The following is a 21324-nucleotide window of genomic DNA, read 5'->3' on the forward strand; positions in this document are numbered from 1 at the left end:
CCACCTGGAGCTTCTCCCCTGACACATAGACATCTGGCTCAGTAGCATCAGATACCACCTGGAGCTTCTCCCCTGACACACAGACATCTGGCTCAGTAGCATCAGATACCACCTGGAGCTTCTCCCCTGACACATAGACATCTGGCTCAGTAGCATCAGATACCACCTGGAGCTTCTCCCCTGACACATAGACATCTGGCTCAGTAGCATCAGATACCACCTGGAGCTTCTCCCCTGACACACGGACATCTGGCTCAGTAGCATCAGATACCACCTGGAGCTTCTCCCCTGACACATAGACATCTGGCTCAGTAGCATCAGATACCACCTGGAGCTTCTCCCCTGACACACAGACATCTGGCTCAGTAGCATCAGATACCAGCTGGAGCTTCTCCCCTGACACACAGACATCTGGCTCAGTAGCATCAGATACCACCTGGAGCTTCTCCCCTGACACACAGACATCTGGCTCAGTAGCATCAGATACCAGCTGGAGCTTCTCCCCTGACACACAGACATCTGGCTCAGTAGCATCAGATACCACCTGGAGCTTCTCCCTGATACACAGACATCTGGCTCAGTAGCATCAGATACCACCTGGAGCTTCTCCCCTGACACACAGACATCTGGCTCAGTAGCATCAGATACCAGCTGGAGCTTCTCCCCTGACACACAGACATCTGGCTCAGTAGCATCAGATACCACCTGGAGCTTCTCCCCTGACACACAGACATCTGGCTCAGTAGCATCAGATACCACCTGGAGCTTCTCCCCTGACACGTGGACATCTGGCTCAGTAGCATCAGATACCACCTGGAGCTTCTCCCCTGACACGTGGACATCTGGCTCAGTAGCATCAGGTACCACCTGGAGCTTCTCCCCTGACACACAGACATCTGGCTCAGTAGCATCAGATACCACCTGGAGCTTCTCCCCTGACAAACAGACATCTGGCTCAGTAGCATCAGATACCACCTGGAGCTTCTCCCCTGACACACAGACATCTGGCTCAGTAACATCAGATACCACCTGGAGCTTCTCCCCTGACAAACAGACATCTGGCTCAGTAGCATCAGATACCACCTGGAGCTTCTCCCCTGACACACAGACATCTGGCTCAGTAGCATCAGATACCACCTGGAGCTTCTCCCCTGACACGTGGACATCTGGCTCAGTAGCATCAGGTACCACCTGGAGCTTCTCCCCTGACACATAGACATCTGGCTCAGTAGCATCAGTTGTCACCTTTGTGAAGAACATGCAAACAGTTTTTTTCACATTGAGATGCAAACACGAGTCACTGAGCCACTTTGTAACCTGGACCATTACAGTAGTGAGTTACTTTGTAACCTGGACCATTACAGTAGTGAGTCACTGAGCCACTTTGTAACCTGGACCATTACAGTAGTGAGTCACTGATTCACTTTGTAACCTGGACCATTACAGTAGTGAGTCACTGAGCCACTTTGTAACCTGGACCATTACAGTAGTGAATCACTGAGTCACTTTGTAACCTGGACCATTACAGTAGTGAGTCACTGAGTCACTTTGTAACCTGGACCATTACAGTAGTGAGTCACTGAGTCACTTTGTAACCTGGACCATTACAGTAGTGAGTCACTGATTCACTTTGTAACCTGGACCATTACAGTAGTGAGTCACTGAGCCACTTTGTAACCTGGACCATTACAGTAGTGAGTCACTGATTCACTTTGTAACCTGGACCATTACAGTAGTGAGTCACTGAGCCACTTTGTAACCTGGACCATTACAGTAGTGAGTCACTGATTCACTTTGTAACCTGGACCATTACAGTAGTGAGTCACTGAGCCACTTTGTAACCTGGACCATTACAGTAGTGAGTCACTATGTAACCTGGACCATTACAGTAGTGAGTTCTTGTGCAGCTTGTTGTTTGCTCTTTGCACATATATCACTGTATCATCTGCATACATTTGAACTTCAGACCCAGTACAGACAGAAGGCAGATCATTAATGTACAGGCTGAACAGGAGGGGCCCCAGTATTGACCCTTGGGGCACGCCCACATCATAGCTAAGAGTGGGCGACAGCTCATTGCTCACTCTGACACACTGAGTTCTGCCTTCAAGGTTTGATTTCATCCATCTCAAGGCATCGGGGGAAAAGTTGAACTTGGACAATTTTGTGATGAGAATCTCATGGTTAACAGTATCACAAGCCTTCCTTAGGTCCAGAAACACAGCCCCAACAACGCCCCCTTTGTCCATCTTGGACTTCACATTTTCCAGAAGAAAGCAGTTGGCCGTTTCTGTGGAGTGTTTCGCTCTGAAGCCAAACTGCATGGAGTGTAATGTGAAGGGGCTGTTGTTGAGGTGGGCAATCAGTTGTTCTGCTACACACTTTTCAACAACCTTTGACACCACAGGTAGAACGGTCTACCATATCGAAAGCTTTGGCCAAGTCAATAAAAATAGCAGCACAACATTGCTTAGAATCAAGGGCAATGGTGACATCATTGAGGACCTTTAAGGTTGCAGTGACACATCCATAACCTGAGTGGAAACCAGATTGCAGACCAGAGAGAATACTATAGACATCAAGAAAGCCAGTCAGTTGATTATTGACAAGTTTTTCCAACACTTTTGATAAACAGGGCAAAATAGAAATAGGCCTATAACATTTAGGATCAGCTTGATCTCCCCCTTTATATAAAGGACAACACAACTGATTGGCTTAAACACATTAAGAAGGAAAGAAATGCCACTATTTAACTTTTAACTAGGCTCACCTGTTAATTGAAATGCATTCCAGGTGACTACCTCCTATGGCTGATTGAGAGAATGCCAAGAGTGTGTAAAGCTGTCAAGGCAAAGGGTTTTGAAGACTTTGAAGAATCTCAAATATAAAATATATTTGGGTTTGTTTAACACTTTTTTTGTTTACTACATGATTCCATATGTGTTATTTCATAGTTTTGATATCTTCACTATTATTCTACAATGTACAGCTGGGACAGGAGAGAGTCGATCTTCGAGGCATTCTTAGTCGATCACCAAACATTTCTATAGAAAAGTCAACAATAAAGCCTTGAACTTTATATCATTGGTGTTGCTCTGTTGGCGGTAGGTGCACTTGATTCAGAAGCTCTGTTGGCGGTAGGTGCGCTTGATTCAGAAGCCCTGTTGGCGGTAGGTGCACTTGATTCAGAAGCCCTTTTGGCGGTAGGTGCACTTGATTCAGAAGCCCTGTTGGCGGTAGGTGCACTTGATTCAGAAGCCCTGTTGGCGGTAGGTGCACTTGATTCAGAAGCCCTGTTGGCGGTAGGTGCGCTTGATTCAGAAGCCCTGTTGGCGGTAGGTGCGCTTGATTCAGAAGCCCTGTTGGCGGTAGGTGCGCTTGATTCAGAAGCCCTGTTGGCGGTAGGTGCGCTTGATTCAGAAGCCCTGTTGGCGGTAGGTGCGCTTGATTCAGAAGCCCTGTTGGCGGTAGGTGCGCTTGATTCAGAAGCCCTGCGCACCGGGCAGGCAAAGTGTTCCCATTTTGACCGGTCCGCTCCTGATCCCCAGGATCGTCATCTTGGTTGGCGTCCTGCGGTAGGAGCAGCGCGTAGGGGAGGGGGTACTGTCACGTGTGCTCCCCCTCCGGCCTCTAGGTCACCAGGCAGCTCGTTATGGTGCACACCTGTCACCATCTTTACTCGCATCTGCACATATTGACACTCACCTGGACTCCATCACCTCCTTGATTACCTGCCCTATATATGTCACTCCCCTTTGGTTCCTTCCCCAGACGTCATTGTTTCTGTTTCCTGTCTGTGCGTGTTTCTTTTTTTGTTCATTAAATGATGCTCTCCCTGAACTCCCGACTCTCAGCGCACATGGTTATAAGAACATTATTGGTAGGTATATAGCCAATATGCTATGATAATGTATTAGGCCAGGTATATAGCCAATATGCTATGATAATGTATTAGGCCTACTGCACAAACCTCATTCCTACAGAACTGTTTTTATTAGGTTACATTTTTAAAGTCATGTTTAAAAATCTATATTTCTGAGCGGTAGTTCTCGGCTTGCTGCGAAAGTGATCTTGACTCAGAAAAGGTTGGTGACCACTGCTCTACTTTAATTGGATCTCCGTTAGCTTTTGCCGAAGCAGCAGCGTTTCTTCCTGGGGTCAACTAAATAATAAAATGGCCCCTTCAGCGAACAGTAGTTTTAGTCATAATATACGTTCCTGAAGTATCGAGGAGATGTATGGATTGATCATATCCATAGACTATGAAGTATAGTTACAGGGCCTTCAGAGAGTATTTATACCCCTGGACTTACAGGGCCTTCAGAGAGTATTTATACCCCTGGACTTACAGGGCCTCCAGAGAGTATTTATACCCCTGGACTTACAGGGCCTTCAGAGAGTATTTATACCCCTGGACGTACAGGGCCTTCAGAGAGTATTTATACCCCTGGACTTACAGGGCCTTCAGAGAGCATTTATACCCCTGGACTTACAGGGCCTTCAGAGAGCATTTATACCCCTGGACTTACAGGGCCTTCAGAGAGTATTTATACCCCTGGACTTACAGGGCCTTCAGAGAGTATTTATACCCCTGGACTTACAGGGCCTTCAGAGAGTATTTATACCCCTGGACTTACAGGGCATTCAGAGAGTATTTATACCCCTGGACGTACAGGGCCTTCAGAGAGTATTTATACCCCTGGACTTACAGGGCCTTCAGAGAGCATTTATACCCCTGGACTTACAGGGCCTTCAGAGAGTATTTATACCCCTGGACTTACAGGGCCTTCAGAGAGTATTTATACCCCTGGACTTACAGGGCCTTCAGAGAGTATTTATACCGCTGGACTTACAGGGCCTTCAGAGAGTATTTATACCCCTGGACTTACAGGGCATTCAGAGAGTATTTATACCGCTGGACTTACAGGGCCTTCAGAGAGTATTTATACCGCTGGACTTACAGGGCCTTCAGAGAGTATTTATACCCCTGGACTTACAGGGCCTTCAGAGAGTATTTATACCCCTGGACTTGCAGGGCCTTCAGAGAGTATTTATACCCCTGGACTTACAGGGCCTTCAGAGAGTATTTATACCCCTGGACTTACAGGGCATTCAGAGAGTATTTATACCCCTGGACGTACAGGGCCTTCAGAGAGTGTTCTTTCCCTTGATGAAAGATTTTTTTTATTTTTGTACTAAAAACTCCCTACTCCTTGCCGGTGACAAGCATACCCATAACATGATGCAGCCTCCACCATGCTTGAAAATATGAAGAGTGGTACTCAGTGATGTGTTGTGTTGGATTTGCCCCAAACATAACACTTTGTATGTAGGACGTAATGTAAAAATCTGTTTTACTTTAGTGTGCATGTTTTTTGAATATTTTTTATTCTGTACATCAGGGATCATCAACTAGATTCAGCTGTGGGCCGATTTCAATTTTGGAGCGGATGGTCAGGAGGCCAGAACATAATTACAAATAATTTGAAGACTGTAAATTTACCGCAAGAAGCCCAAACATATGTTTGACTGAATCATAATAATTTCAAACCTTGCATCCATTAAACTCTGTTTTAAAATCACCGTTGTCCTCATGGTGACATCCCGAAGCGGTTTCCTTCTTCTCCGGCAACTGAGTTAGGAAGGACGCCTGTATCTTTGGATGGTGTATCAATATACCCTGTCACTACAAAGTGTAATTAATAACTTCACCATGTTCAAAGGGATATTCATCTGCTTTTTAAATGTTTACACATCTACCAATCAGTGCCCCTCTTTGCGAGGCATTCGAAAACCTCCCTGGTCTTTGTAGTTTAATCTGTGCTTGAAATTCGGTACTCGATTGAGTGTCCTAACAGATAACTGTATGTGTGGGGTACAGAGATGGGGTAGTCATTCAAAAATGATTGAACACTGAATGAGTCCATGCGACTTATGTGACTTGTTAAACACATGTTTCCTCCTGAACTTATTGAGGCTTGCTCTAACAAAGGGGTTGAAAACTTATTGACTGAAGACATTTCTGCTTTTATTTTTTTCGTCATAAAAAAAAAAAAAAGTGACAAAAAATCCACTTTGACATTATGGGGTATTTTGTGTAGGCCAGTGACACATCTCAATTGAATCCATTTTAAATTCAGGCTGTAACAGCAAAGGGCAAGTACTTTCTGAAGGCCCTGTATGACCTCATCTTGTGAGGACAAGTTGACTGAGTGAGTAATATAGTAAACAAATATTCATCCAGGTTAACACAGACACACCCTCCGATGAGATCACAAAACTGAAAACCTTCAGTAATCTTGTTTAGTAACTGTAGAACCGACTGGATGTTTCACTAACGTACAAGAATCTAAATCCTGTCTGTCTGTCTGTTGCTGCAGTGGTGAGGGTTTTTGTCTGTCTCTGTCTGTTGCTGCAGTGGGTGAGGGTTGTTTGTCTGTCTGTCTGTTGCTGCAGAGGTGAGGGTTTTTGTCTGTCTCTGTCTGTTGCTGCAGTGGTGAGGGTTTTTGTCTGTCTCTGTCTGTTGCTGCAGTGGTGAGGGTTTTTGTCTGTCTGTCTGTTGCTGCAGTGGTGAGGGTTGTTTGTCTGTCTCTGTCTGTATCTGCAGTGGTGAGGGTTTTTGTCTGTCTGTCTGTTGCTGCAGTGGTGAGGGTTGTTTGTCTGTCTCTGTCTTGCTGCAGTGGTGAGGGTTTTTGTCTGTCTCTGTCTGTTGCTGCAGTGGTGAGGGTGGTTGTCTGTCTCTGTCTGTTGCTGCAGTGGTGAGGGTTTTTGTCTGTCTCTGTCTGTCTGTTGCTGCAGAGGTGAGGGTTGTTTGTCTGTCTCTGTCTGTTGCTGCAGTGGTGAGGGTTTTTGTCTGTCTCTGTCTGTTGCTGCAGTGGTGAGGGTTGTTTGTCTGTCTCTGTCTTGCTGCAGAGGTGAGGGTTTTTGTCTGTCTCTGTCTGTTGCTGCAGTGGTGAGGGTTTTTGTCTGTCTGTCTGTTGCTGCAGTGGTGAGGGTTGTTTGTCTGTCTCTGTCTGTTGCTGCAGTGGTGAGGGTTTTTGTCTGTCTGTCTGTTGCTGCAGTGGTGAGGGTTGTTTGTCTGTCTCTGTCTTGCTGCAGTGGTGAGGGTTTTTGTCTGTCTCTGTCTGTTGCTGCAGTGGTGAGGGTGGTTGTCTGTCTCTGTCTGTTGCTGCAGTGGTGAGGGTTGTTTGTCTGTCTCTGTCTGTTGCTGCAGTGGTGAGGGTTTTTGTCTGTCTCTGTCTGTTGCTGCAGTGGTGAGGGTGGTTGTCTGTCTCTGTCTGTTGCTGCAGTGGTGAGGGTGGTTGTCTGTCTCTGTCTGTTGCTGCAGTGGTGAGGGTTTTTTTCTGTCTCTGTCTGTCTGTTGCTGCAGAGGTGAGGGTTTTTGTCTGTCTCTGTCTGTCTGTTGCTGCAGAGGTGAGGGTTTTTGTCTGTCTCTGTCTGTCTGTTGCTGCAGTGGTGAGGGTTGTTTGTCTGTCTCTGTCTGTCTGTTGCTACAGTGGTGAGGGTTGTATTCTGTCTGTTGCTACAGTGGTGAGGGTTGTATTCTGTCTGTTGCTACAGTGGTGAGGGTTGTATTCTGTCTGTTGCTACAGTGGTGAGGGTTGTATTCTGTCTGTTGCTACAGTGGTGAGGGTTGTATTCTGTCTGTTGCTACAGTGGTGAGGGTTGTATTCTGTCTGTTGCTACAGTGGTGAGGGTTGTATTCTGTCTGTTGCTACAGTGGTGAGGGTTGTATTCTGTCTGTTGCTACAGTGGTGAGGGTTGTATTCTGTCTGTTGCTACAGTGGTGAGGGTTGTATTCTGTCTGTTGCTACAGTGGTGAGGGTTGTATTCTGTCTGTTGCTACAGTGGTGAGGGTTGTTGTCTGTCTGTTGCTACAGTGGTGAGGGTTGTTGTCTATGGCGAGGGTTGTAGTCTATGGCGAGGGTTGTATTCTGTCTGTTGCTACAGTGGTGAGGGTTGTATTCTGTCTGTTGCTACAGTGGTGAGGGTTGTATTCTGTCTGTTGCTACAGTGGCGAGGGTTGTTGTCTATGGCGAGGGTTCTAGTCTGATGGCGAGGGTTCTAGTCTGATGGATAGTGATTTTACAACGTTTATGTTCTATCTTCCTCTCAGAGCCACGTTCCAGGGAGGAAGTCAGCAGAATATTCCCAACTGGAGAGCCAACCTGCCCAACAGGACAACAACACCACTGCGAGGTGAGCATCTCTCATTAACCTGTTATGGCTGCAGCCCGACGCCGGTACACCTATGACAACATCCAGCTCAAGTGCAGGGCGCGAAATTCAAAATCTTTTTTTTTTTTTTATATTTAACTTTCACACATTAACAAGTCCAATACAGCATTTGAAAGATAAACATCTTGTCAATCCAGCCAACATGTCCGATTTTTTAAATGTTTTACAGAGAAAACACCACATATATTTATGTTAGCTCACCAACAAATAAAAAAGAGGACAGATATTTTTCACAGCACAAGTAGGATGCAAGTAGCATGCACAAGCCAACCTAACTAACCTAGAACCAACCTAAATAACCTAGAAAAAACTACCTCAGATGACAGTCCTATAACATGTTACACAATAAATCTGTTTTTTTCAAAAAATGTGCATATTTTAGCTATAAATCAGTTTTACATTACTGCTACCATCATAGCTACAGTCAGAAATCGCACGGGAGTAGCCAGAGAAAATACAGACACCAACGTCAACTACTAATTACACATCATAAAACATTTCAGAAAAATATATGGTGGATAGCTAATGAAAGACAAAGATCTTGTGAATAGAGCCAATATTTCCGATTTTTGAAGTGTTTTACAGCAAACACAATATATCGTTATATTAGCTTACTACAATAGCTAGCACACAGCAGCATTGATTCTAGTCAAACGGTAGCGATAGCACAGTTCGACAGATATATGAAAAAGCATCCCAAATTGGGTCCTTATCTTTGTTGATCTTCCATCAGAATGTTCTCCAAGGGGTCCTTTGTTCAGAACCGTCTTTATTTGGATCCAGAACGAACGATTTCCCTCTTGAATTAGCAAGCACACTGGCCGTGCGGTGCTAACCTCTCCGTCTTGACAAAATTCTTGCGTCGCATCACGTCTAAAGTCCAGAATAAATTTCAATAATATAATAATATAATATAAAAACATACTTTAGGATGATATTGTGACATGTATCAAATAAAATCGAAGCCGGAGATCATATTCACCTTTAACGAGGGTTTTCCAGGAGCCGAGTCCAGGTCCTACTTCGCGCCCAGAAAAAAAAATAAAGTGCGCAACTCTCACTCCAAGAGGTTGTGTTCAATCCCAGGACGAGATAATCAAGTCATTTCTGCTCTCACTTCCGCATGACACCCAGGGGAAGGCGTATGACGTGTTTCTACAGTCCTAAGTGACATGCCCTTTTATAGACAAGCTCTTGAAGAGACATCGATTTTGGAAATCTCACTTCCGGATAGGAAATGGGCTGTAAAAAGAGTTCTGTTCCACTTAGAGAAATAATTCAAACGGTTTTAGAAACTAGAGACTGTTTTCTATCCAATAGTAATAATAATATGCATATTGTACGAGCAAAAGTTGAGTAAGAGGCCGTTTGAAAATGGGCACATATTTTCCAGTTTTTCAATACGCCCCCTGCAGCCATAACAAGTTTTAATATCCCTGCAGTTATACAGTTACACTACATTGCTGTCTGGGGAACGTTGCTCTCATAGCAATCCTCCAAGGAGATATTTTAACTGGAGTGTTCAAGAGTTTTGTCTCGCCCGGTGAAACGGATGATGGTCTTTAGTTACTGAGGAGAGTGCTGTTACAGGTGTACATCTCTTTTCGAAATGTTGTGATTGGCAGTCTTTGCTCTACTGGATCTATTGTCTCACCATGATAGACTCCCAATGGTAATGTCTGCTGTGAGGCTTTGCCAGTAGAGTAACCCCTCCCAAGGGTGTTCTCTGTCAGACCAGTGGTACGTAATGTAGCATGGCTGTAACCCTGTCAGACCAGTGGTATGTAATGTAGCATGGCTGTAGCCCTGTCAGACCAGTGGTATGTAATGTAGCATGGCTGTAACCCTGTCAGACCAGTGGTACGTAATGTAGCATGGCTGTAACCCTGTCAGACCAGTGGTATGTAATGTAGCATGGCTGTAACCCTGTCAGACCAGTGGTATGTAATGTAGCACGGCTGTAACCCTGTCAGACCAGTGGTATGTAATGTAGCATGGCTGTAGCCCTGTCAGACCAGTGGTACGTAATGTAGCATGGCTGTAACCCTGTCAGACCAGTGGTACGTAATGTAGCATGGCTTTAACCCTGTCAGACCAGTGGTACGTAATGTAGCATGGCTGTAGCCCTGTCAGACCAGTGGTATGTAATGTAGCATGGCTGTAGCCCTGTCAGACCAGTGGTACGTAATGTAGCACGGCTGTAACCCTGTCAGACCAGTGGTACGTAATGTAGCATGGCTGTAACCCTGTCAGACCAGTGGTATGTAATGTAGCATGGCTGTAACCCTGTCAGACCAGTGGTACGTAATGTAGCATGGCTTTAACCCTGTCAGACCAGTGGTACGTAATGTAGCATGGCTGTAACCCTGTCAGACCAGTGGTACGTAATGTAGCATGGCTGTAACCCAGCTGTGACAACACACATTCGCTCTCTGGCCGACCGGCTGCTCATATGTCGTCATCAGACCTTCTGCTAAACCAGACCGGTCCGTCTGCTGCAGGCAGGTGGGTCATTAGCTCTCTACCAGACCACCAAAATGGCCATTGTTCGGTTCAGCAGGGGAATCTGAAATATCATAGCCAGTCGTGGTTTAAAAATCGTTATTAAACCAAAGTGAGATTATTAAGCAACACTGAAGCATGCTTGAGAGCACCAGCTGTTCCGGATGACTGTGTGATCACGCTCTCCGCAGCCCATGTGAGTAAGACCTTTAAACAGGTCAATATTCACAAGGCCGCAGGGCCAGACGGATTGCCAGGACGTGTACTCCGAGCATGCACGGACCAACTGGCAAGTGACTTCACTGACATTTTCAACCTCTCCCTGTCCGAGTCTGTAATACCAACATGTTTCAAGCAGACCACCATAGTCCCTGTGCCCAAGAACACTAAGGTAACCTGCTTAAATGACTACCAACCCATAGCACTCACGTCTGTAGCCATGAAGTGCTTTGAAAGACTGGTCATTGCTCACATCAACACCATTATCCTAGAAACCCTAGACCCACTCCAATTTGCATACCACACCAACAGATCCACAGATGATGCAATCTCTATTGCACTCCACACTGCCCTTTTCCACCTGGACAAAAGGAACATCTATGTGAGAATGCTGTTCATTGACTACAGCTCAGCGTTCAACACCATAGTGCCCTCAAGGCTCATCACTAAGTTAAGGACCCTGGGACTAAACACCTCCCTCTGCAACTGGATCCTGGACTACCTGACGGGCCGCCCCCAGGTGGTAAGGATAGACAACAACACATCCGCCACGCTGATCCTCAACACTGGAGCTCCCCAGGAGTGCGTGCTCAGTCCCCTCCTGTACTCCCTGTTCACTCATGACTGCACGGCCAGGCACGACTCCAACACTATCGTTAAGTTTGTTGATGACACAACAGCGGTAGGCCTGATCACCGACAACGATGAGACAGCCTATAGGGAGGAGGTCAGAGACCTGACCGTGTGGTGCAATGACAACAACCTCTCCCTCAACGTGATCAAGACAAAGGAGATGATTGTGGACTATAGAAAAAAGAGGACCAAGCACACCCCCATTCTCATCAACGAGGCTGTAGTGGAATATGTTGAGAGCTTCAAGTTCCTTGGTGTCCACATCACCAACAAACTAACATGATCCAAACACACCAAGACAGTCGTAAAGAGGGCACGACAAAAACGTTTCCCCCTCAAGAGACTGAAAAGATTTGGCATGGGTCCTCAGATCCTCAAAATATTTTACAGCTGCACCATCGAGAGCATCCTGACTGGTTGCATCACTGCCTGGTATGGCAGCTGCTCGGCCTCCGACCGCAAGGCACTACAGAGGGTAGTGCGTACGGCCCAGTACATCACCGGGGCCAAGCTTCCTGCCATCCAGGACCTCTATACCAGGCGGTGTCAGAGGAAGGCCCTAAAAATTGTCAGACTCCAGCCACCGTAGTCATAGTCATCTCTGCTACCGCATGGCAAGCTGTACCGGAGCGCCAAGTCTAGGTCCAAGAGGCTTCTAAACAGCTTCTACCCCCATGTCATGAGACTCCTGAACACCTAATCAAATGGCTACCCAGACTATTTGCACCCCCCCCCCCCTTCTTCTACGCTGCTGCTACTCTCTGTTATTATCTATGCATAGTCACTTTAATAACTCTACCTACATGTACATATTACCTCAATTACCTCGACACTGGTGCCCCTGCACATTGACTCTGTACCGGTACCCCCTGTGTATTCCCGCTATTGTTATTTACTGTTGCTCTTCAATTATTTGTTATTCTTATCTTTTACTTTTTAATAGGTATTTTCTTAACTGCATTGTTGGTTATTAAGGGCTTGTAAGTAAGCTACACCTGTTGTATTCAGTATTTCACTGTGAGGTCTACTACACCTGTTGTATTCAGCATTTCACTGTAAGGTCTACTACACCTGTTGTATTCAGCATTTCACTGTGAGGTCTACTACACCTGTTGTATTCAGCATTTCACTGTAAGGTCTACTACACCTGTTGTATTCAGCATTTCACTGTAAGGTCTACTACACCTGTTGTATTCGGCGAATGTGACAAATAACATTTTATTTGATTTTGGGTAGGTGCAATGTACAGTACATTCGGAAAGTATTTAGACCCCTTTACTTTTTCCACATTTTGTTACCTTACAGACTTATTTTAAAATGGATTAAATAAAACCTTCCCTCATTCATCTACACACAATAATTGGGGGAGAAGGGCCTTGGTCAGAGAGGTGACCAAGAACCTGATGGTCACTCTGACAGAGCTTCCAGAGTTCCTCTCTGGAGACCTGAGTTCCTCTCTGGAGATGGTAGAACCTTCCAGAAGGACAATCATCTCTGCAGCAATCAAACCAATCAGGCCTTTATGGTAGAGTAGCCAGACGGAAGCCACTCCTCAGTAAAAGGCACAATAGCCTGCTTGGAATTTGCCAAAAGGCACCTAAAGACTCTCAGGCCATGAGAAACAAGATTCTCTGGTCTGATGAAACCAAGATTGAACTATTTGGCCTGAATGCCAAGCGTCACGTCTGGAGGAAACCTGGCACCATCCCTACGGTGAAGCATGGTGGTGGCAGCATCATTCTGTGGGGATGTTTTTCAGGGACTAGGAAACTAGTCAGGATCGAGGGAAAGATGAACGGAGCAAAGTACAGAGAGATCCTTGATGAAAACCTGCTCCAGAGTGCTCAGGACCTCAGACTGGGGCGAAGGTTCACCTTCCAACAGGACAATGACCTTAATCTCACAGCCAAGACAATGCGCAGGAGTGGCTTCGGGACAAGTCTCTGAATGTCCTTGAGAGGCCCAGCCAGATCCCGGACTTGAACCCGATCGAACATCTCTGGAGAGACCTGAAAATAGCTGTGCAGCGACGCTCCCCATCCAACCTGACAGAGCTTGAGAGGATCTGCAGAGAATAATGGGAGAAACTCGCCAAATACAGGTTTGCCAAGCTTGTACTGAGTAAAGGGTCTGAATACTTATGTAAATGTGATTTATATAAATTTACCAAAATGTTTTAACCTTTTTTTGCTTTGTCATTATGGGGTATTGTGTGTAGATTGATGAGGGGGGGGGGAAACTATTTCATACATTTTAGAATAAGGCTGTAACGTAAGAAAATGTTAAGTCAAGGGGTCTAAATGCTTTCAGAATGCACTGTGTGTATACTGTAATAGGCTACATATGGTTAACAGGAAGTGTGACATACACTGATCTTCTCTTTATACTCTACATATGTAGAAGTGTTTTGGTTGTGAACGTCCTCAGAGAGCCTTTGGGAGCAGGGACTGCTGCTATATTATCCATCTCCCAGAGGTCTGTTATAGGCCTGACCCCCATTTCCTCCTCAGACATCACACAGGAGCATTTTGTCCCACAGCCTTGAGCCATCGGCTTTGACATCCAAGGGTTAAAGATCTGAAAGAACAAGAGTGATCTGGGCCCGAGTGGCGTAGGAGGATAATTTATTCTCCTCTGTGACGGGGCTGTGGGAACACAAACATGTCATCAGACTGGCAGCACACAGTTTGCAGGGAGGAGGAGTGTGTCCTGTCATGTCCTAGTTATTAGTTACAGTTAGCTGGTGTCAACATGACTTTCTCTGTTATGTGTATGTATACTGTGTGTGTGTGTGTTGTGTCATATGAACAGTGTTTGACTATGCTTTCTCCCAGGTTGTCTGACAGATGTCGTGTTGGAGAATTCAGAGGAAGAGTGAAGAGAGAGAAGGCTCTGGAACCTCTGGAGCTGAAAGACTTCCCAGAACCCCCTCCACCCGTGACCAACGAGGAGAGCCCTGACATCAGATCCACCGCTGCCCCCTACGACCCCCTCCCTGTAACTTCTGCCCCCTGCCCTGCCTACCACAGACCCACATCCATCTCTTACCAGCCCCTGGAAACTGACCTCCCTCCCCCAGATGAGTCCTACACCGTGCCCCAGACCTCAATGCCCCAGCTTTATACCCAGCTCCAGTCTGGTACCAGGAGGAAGGGTCCGATCCCCCCACCCAGACAAGACCATTCAAGACATTCACAGAACACCCACTCCCAGGAGTCTCTGTCTGGCTCTCAGGGCGGAGCTTCCGCCTCCCACGCCCCGGTCTCCTCCCACTTTGCCTCTGGTCCCACCCACTCCCCAAGGGGGGATTCTGAGCAGAGCAGAGGATTGGTGGAGAGGGAGCAGGAGGTGGTACGCCAGGTAGTGCCATCCAATCCCGGTCCAGCCCTTCCTGCCCTGCCCAGTATGGAGTGCCATCGTTCTCCCTCTCCTCAGTTTGCTCCTCCTCAGCTGACAGACAAGCCTCCTGTCTCTCTCCAGCAGCACCATGACAACCCTGTCTCTCTCTCTGTCTGTCTGCACTATGACCAAAACTACAGGTAAGATTACCCTTCACTCTCTGATCTAGTTGGAACTATGATAGATAGACATTGGAGTTATCTATTAACCTTCACTCTCTGATCTAGTTGGAACTATGATAGATAGACATTGGTGTTATCGGGCTGCTTGTAACTGGTTTGAGAATTATTTAAAAGACAGAACAGTGTGTACTTACTGACGGCATTAAATCAGGGTTTTTAGACATAACAAAAGGTGTCCCACATGGTTAGATTCTTGGTCCAGTTGTTTTCACCATTTATATGAACAGCATCTGTACAAAACTGTAACTTTCATCTGTACGCAGATGCCACTGTTGTATATGCTACTGCCCCTACGGCAGCTCTGTTGACGCCACTGTTGTATATGCTACTGCCCCTACGGCAGCTCTTTTGACGACACTGTTGTATGTCCTACTGCCCCTACGGCAGCTCTGTTGACGACACTGTTGTATGTGCTACTGCCCCTACGGCAGCTCAGGCTCTGTTGACGACACTGTTGTATGTGCTACTGCCCTTTATCATGAAGTTGGTTAGACCTCACCACTGAATCCTTTATCATACAGTTGGTTGGACCTCACCACTACATCCTTTATCATGCAGTTGGTTGGACCTCACCACTGAAACCTTTATCATACAGTTGGTTGGACCTCACCACTGAATCCTTTATCATACAGTTGGTTGGACCTCACCACTGAAACCTTTATCATACAGTTGGTTGGACCTCACCACTGAATCCTTTATCATACAGTTGGTTGGACCTCACCACTGAATCCTTTATCATACAGTTGGTTGGACCTCACCACTGAATCCTTTATCATACAGTTGGTTGGACCTCACCACTGAAACCTTTATCATGAAGTTGGTTAGACCTCACCACTGAAACCTTTATCATGAAGTTGGTTAGACCTCACCACTGAATCCTTTATCATGAAGTTGGTTAGACCTCACCACTGAATCCTTTATCATACAGTTGGTTGGACCTCACCACTGAATCCTTTATCATACAGTTGGTTAGACCTCACCACTGAATCCTTTATCATACAGTTGGTTGGACCTCACCACTGAAACCTTTATCATACAGTTGGTTAGACCTCACCACTGAATCCTTTATCATACAGTTGGTTAGACCTCACCACTGAATCCTTTATCATACAGTTGGTTGGACCTCACCACTGAATCCTTTATCATACAGTTGGTTGGACCTCACCACTGAATCCTTTATCATACAGTTGGTTGGACCTCACCACTGAATCCTTTATCATACAGTTGGTTGGAACACTCTAAAATAACATAGGTCACGTCATTATTCTGTTTTTGTTTATAAAGCCTTACTCAATAAACTACCAATTTACTTAATATCATTGTTGAAATATAGAAACTGGGATTATAATACTAGATCACAGGGTTGGTTAATGATGGGGACTCCATGTGTATCCACAGAGTTGGGTAATGATGGAGACTCCACGTGTATCCACAGAGTTGGGTAATGATGGAGACTCCACGTGTATCCACAGAGTTGGGTAATGATGGAGACTCCACGTGTATCCACAGAGTTGGGTAATGATGGGGACTCCACGTGTATCCACAGAGTTGGTTAATGATGGAGACTCCACAGAGTTGGTTAATGATGGGGACTCCACGTGTATCCACAGAGTTGGTTAATGATGGAGACTCTACGTGTATCCACAGAGTTGGTTAATGATGGAGACTCTACGTGTATCCACAGGGTTGGTTAATGATGGGGACTCCACGTGTATCCACAGAGTTGGTTAATGATGGAGACTCCATGTGTATCCACAGAGTTGGTTAATGATGGAGACTCCACAGAGTTGGTTAATGATGGAGACCACGTGTATCCACAGAGTTGGTTAATGATGGAGACTCCACGTGTATCCACAGGGTTGGTTAATGATGGGGACTCCACGTGTATCCACAGAGTTGGTTAATGATGGAGACTCCACGTGTGTCCACAGAGTTGGTTAATGATGGGGACTCCACGTGTATCCACAGGGTTGGTTAATGATGGGGACTCCACGTGTATCCACAGAGTTGGTTAATGATGGAGACTCCACGTGTGTCCACAGAGTTGGTTAATGATGGGACTCCACGTGTATCCACAGAGTTGGTTAATGATGGAGACTCTACGTGTATCCACAGAGTTGGTTAATGATGGAGACTCTACGTGTATCCACAGGGTTGGTTAATGATGGGGACTCCACGTGTATCCACAGAGTTGGTTAATGATGGAGACTCCATGTGTATCCACAGAGTTGGTTAATGATGGAGACTCCACAGAGTTGGTTAATGATGGAGACCACGTGTATCCACAGAGTTGGTTAATGATGGAGACTCCACGTGTATCCACAGGGTTGGTTAATGATGGGGACTCCACGTGTATCCACAGAGTTGGTTAATGATGGAGACTCCACGTGTGTCCACAGAGTTGGTTAATGATGGGGACTCCACGTGTATCCACAGGGTTGGTTAATGATGGGGACTCCACGTGTATCCACAGAGTTGGTTAATGATGGAGACTCCACGTGTGTCCACAGAGTTGGTTAATGATGGGGACTCCACGTGTATCCACAGGGTTGGTTAATGATGGGGACTCCACGTGTATCCACAGGGTTGGTTAATGATGGGGACTCCACGTGTATCCACAGAGTTGGGTAAATCTGCCTTTTCCTACCAGACCCCTGTCATGTGCGGCAGGGTAGCCTAGTGGTTAGAGTGTTGTACTATTACCTGAAAGGTTGCAAGTTCGAATCCCCGAGCTGACAAGGTACAAATCTGTCGTTCTGCCCCTGAACAAGGCAGTTAACCCACTGTTCCTAGGCTGTCATTGGAAATAAGAATTTGTTCTTAACTGACTTGCCTCGTTAAATAAAGGTAAAATAAATACAAATAAATGTGGAATAATCTCCAAGTAACGTTTCATTTGGATGTGTTGTTGTCTCTAGGTCAGTTTATGAGAAAGGGATTTTTATATTGATACATGTGTTTTGTTAGTTTTTTGTGTATATAATATTTGCCATTTAATTTTGTGTTTTAAATTGTGTATAATAAATCTATTAGAAGTCACTCTGATCTAGTTGGAACTATGATAGATAGACATTAGAGTTATCTATTTTGTTATCCATTGTAGCTGTAGGAGTCTGTAGTGACTGGTCTGCTCCTCTTCTCCTCAGCAGTCTGTAGTAGTCTGTAGTAGTCTGTAGTAGTCGGTAGTAGTCTGTAGTGACTGGTCTGCTCCTCTTCTCAGTGGTCGGTAGTAGTCTTTAGTATCTGGTCTGCTCCTCTCCTCAGCAGTCGGTAGTAGTCTGTAGTAGTCGGTAGTAGTCTGTAGTAGTCTGTAGTAGTCGGTAGTAGTCTGTAGTGACTGGTCTGCTCCTCTTCTCAGTAGTCGGTAGTAGTCTTTAGTATCTGGTCTGCTCCTCTCCTCAGCAGTCGGTAGTAGTCGGTAGTAGTCTGTAGTAGTCGGTAGTAGTCTGTAGTAGTCGGTAGTAGTCTGTAGTGACTGGTCTGCTCCTCTTCTCAGTAGTCGGTAGTAGTCTTTAGTATCTGGTCTGCTCCTCTCCTCAGCAGTCGGTAGTAGTCTGTAGTAGTCTGTAGTAGTCGGTAGTAGTCTGTAGTAGTCGGTAGTAGTCTGTAGTAGTCGGTAGTAGTCTGTAGTAGTCGGTAGTAGTCGGTAGTAGTCGGTAGTAGTCTGTAGTAGTCGGTAGTAGTCTGTAGTAGTCGGTAGTAGTCTGTAGTGACTGGTCTGCTCCTCTTCTCAGTAGTCGGTAGTAGTCTTTAGTATCTGGTCTGCTCCTCTCCTCAGCAGTCGGTAGTAGTCTGTAGTAGTCGGTAGTAGTCGGTAGTAGTCGGTAGTAGTCTGTAGTAGTCGGTAGTAGTCTCTAGTAGTCGGTAGTGTCTGGTCTGCTCCTCTTCTCAGTAGTCGGTAGTAGTCTGTAGTGACTGGTCTGCTCCTCTTCTCCTCAGTCTCTCTGTACAAAGGCTCTTATTGATTGTCTCCATCCAGCAGCATTACCATGTGAATAACTCTTCCAACGCAGTAGCAGAATGATCTGATGCCTTTCCAGAGCAGACCGACGTGACCTGTTACAGAGGCCGTTTGTTGCAGCTCTGAGTTGAAACATAATTGATATCATCTGTAGAGAAGAGAGCTCTGTGGCGTACCGGACATTCCAGCCTTGCTGGGTTAGGGGTGAGGGGAGGAGCACCAGAGCGCCTCAGCGTTGCCAGGATGTTGGGCACAGAGTCATGTGACAATCAGCCACTGGATGGTAGAATGACTGTAGTTCAGCTCCTCTCTGAGGAACATTTGTTCTAACAGCTTTTGGGCTTTTTGGGGCATCCTGTTCCACGGTCTGAGTGTTCTCTCTGGGTTGTCCCCCCCCTTCTCCATCTGTGTGTCTGTGATGATTCTAGGATGGAGAATGTGATGGAGCCAACCAGTGTGAGGAAGGTTCCTATAAAGATTGTTCACTCAGAGAGCGAGAAGGAGAAGGAGAGTCGACAGTACCTGCTGCGTCACAGTCACTCCACAGTGGAAGAAGCCCAGGGGCCCGGTCTGGTCCCCCTCAGCAGCCTGGGGACCTCAGGGGCCCCGGAACAGTCCTACTCTCTGTTCTGTGCCTACAGCCGGCAGAGGGACCAGGGGCCAGAGATAGAGAAGACACTGGCTCCACCCAGCTACCCAGCCCCAGAACTGCCTACATCCCCACCCCTTTACCAAACTCCAACCCATGAGATGGACCTGGAGCAACACAGAGACACACACATGGGTCCTCTCAGGGTCCACAACAGCCAAATGGCAGTCCTGGCCACATCCCCACCCAGCCGGCAGACCACCTCGGACCCAGACCCCCCCAGCGGTAACTGTGTGTTCCCTCCTGTCCCTCTCCCCCACTCTGAGGAGGATGTGAAGAGAGAGCAGCTGGCCAGAGACATCATGAATAAGGACCAGTCCCTAGCTGACATCTTGGACAAGAGCTGGAGGAGGACCACCATGGACCTGATGGAGGGACTCTTTCCCCAGGGAGAAGTGCTGCTAGAGGGGAAGGAGAGGAGGAATGTGTCCCCCAAACACTCCTCACCACGGTCTTCAGAGGACAGGTCAGTTACTGCTCTTAACACCTAACCCTACTCCTTACCCTACCCCTTACCTAACCATACCCCTTACCTAACCCTTACCTAACCATACCCCTTACCTAACCGTTAAACTATTCCTTCTCATAGTGGGAGCTGGATTATAATATCAAATTAAAATCAAATGTATTTATAAAGCCCTTCTTACATCAGCTGATATCTCAAAGTGCTGTACAGAAATCCAGCCTAAAACCCCAAACAGCAAGCAATGCAGGTGTAGAAGCACGGTGGCTAGGAAAAACTCCCTAGAAAGGCCAAAACCTAGGAAGAAACCTAAAGAGGAACCAGGCTATGAGGGGTGGCCAGTCCTCTTCTGGCTGTGCCAGGTGGAGGTCGACCGATTATGATTTTTCAACGCCGATACCGATCATTGGGGGACCAAAAAAAGCCGATACCGATTAATCGGACGATTTTTATTTATTTATTTGTAATAATGACAATTACAACAATACTGAATGAACGATTATTTTAACTTAATATAATACATCAATAAAATCAATTTAGCATCAAATAAATAATGAAACGTTCAATTTGGTTTAAATAATGCAAAAACAAAGTGTTGGAGAAGAAAGTAAAAGTGCAATATGTGCCATGTAAGAAAGCTAACGTTTAAGTTCCTTGCTCAGAACATGAGAACATATGAAAGCTGGTGGTTCCTTTTAACATGAGTCTTCAATATTCCCAGTTAAGAAGTTTTAGGTTGTAGTTATTATAGGAATTATAGGACTATTTCTCTCTATACGATTTCTATTTCATATACCTTTGACTATTGGATGTTCTTATAGGCACTTTAGTATTGCCAGTGTAACAGTATAGCTTCCGTCCCTCTCCTCGCTCCTACCTGGGCTCGAACCAGGAACACATCGACAACAGCCACCCTCGAAGCAGCGTTACCCATGCAGAGCAAGGGGAACAACTACTCCCAAGTCTCAGAGCGAGTGACGTTTGAAACGCTATTAGCGTGCACCCCGCTAACAAGCTAGCCATTTCACATCGGTTACACCAGCCTAATCTCGGGAGTTGATAGGCTTGAATTCATAAA

At 46.1% G+C, this 21324-nt stretch overlaps 1 protein-coding gene across 1 annotated transcript in view; it reads left to right on the plus strand.

Moving 5' to 3' along the window:
* LOC139540644 (protein Shroom2-like) overlaps positions 1-21324 on the plus strand; it is a 38037-nt gene that overhangs the window by 12277 nt on the left and 4436 nt on the right. Inside the window, 3 exon segments of the mRNA XM_071344454.1 lie at positions 8117-8199; positions 14427-15131; positions 19563-20249. Coding sequence (XP_071200555.1) covers positions 8117-8199; positions 14427-15131; positions 19563-20249 — 1475 coding nt within the window.

The sequence above is a fragment of the Salvelinus alpinus genome, chromosome 16 (genome assembly GCF_045679555.1).
Source record: "Salvelinus alpinus chromosome 16, SLU_Salpinus.1, whole genome shotgun sequence".
Lineage (NCBI taxonomy): Eukaryota > Metazoa > Chordata > Actinopteri > Salmoniformes > Salmonidae > Salvelinus > Salvelinus alpinus.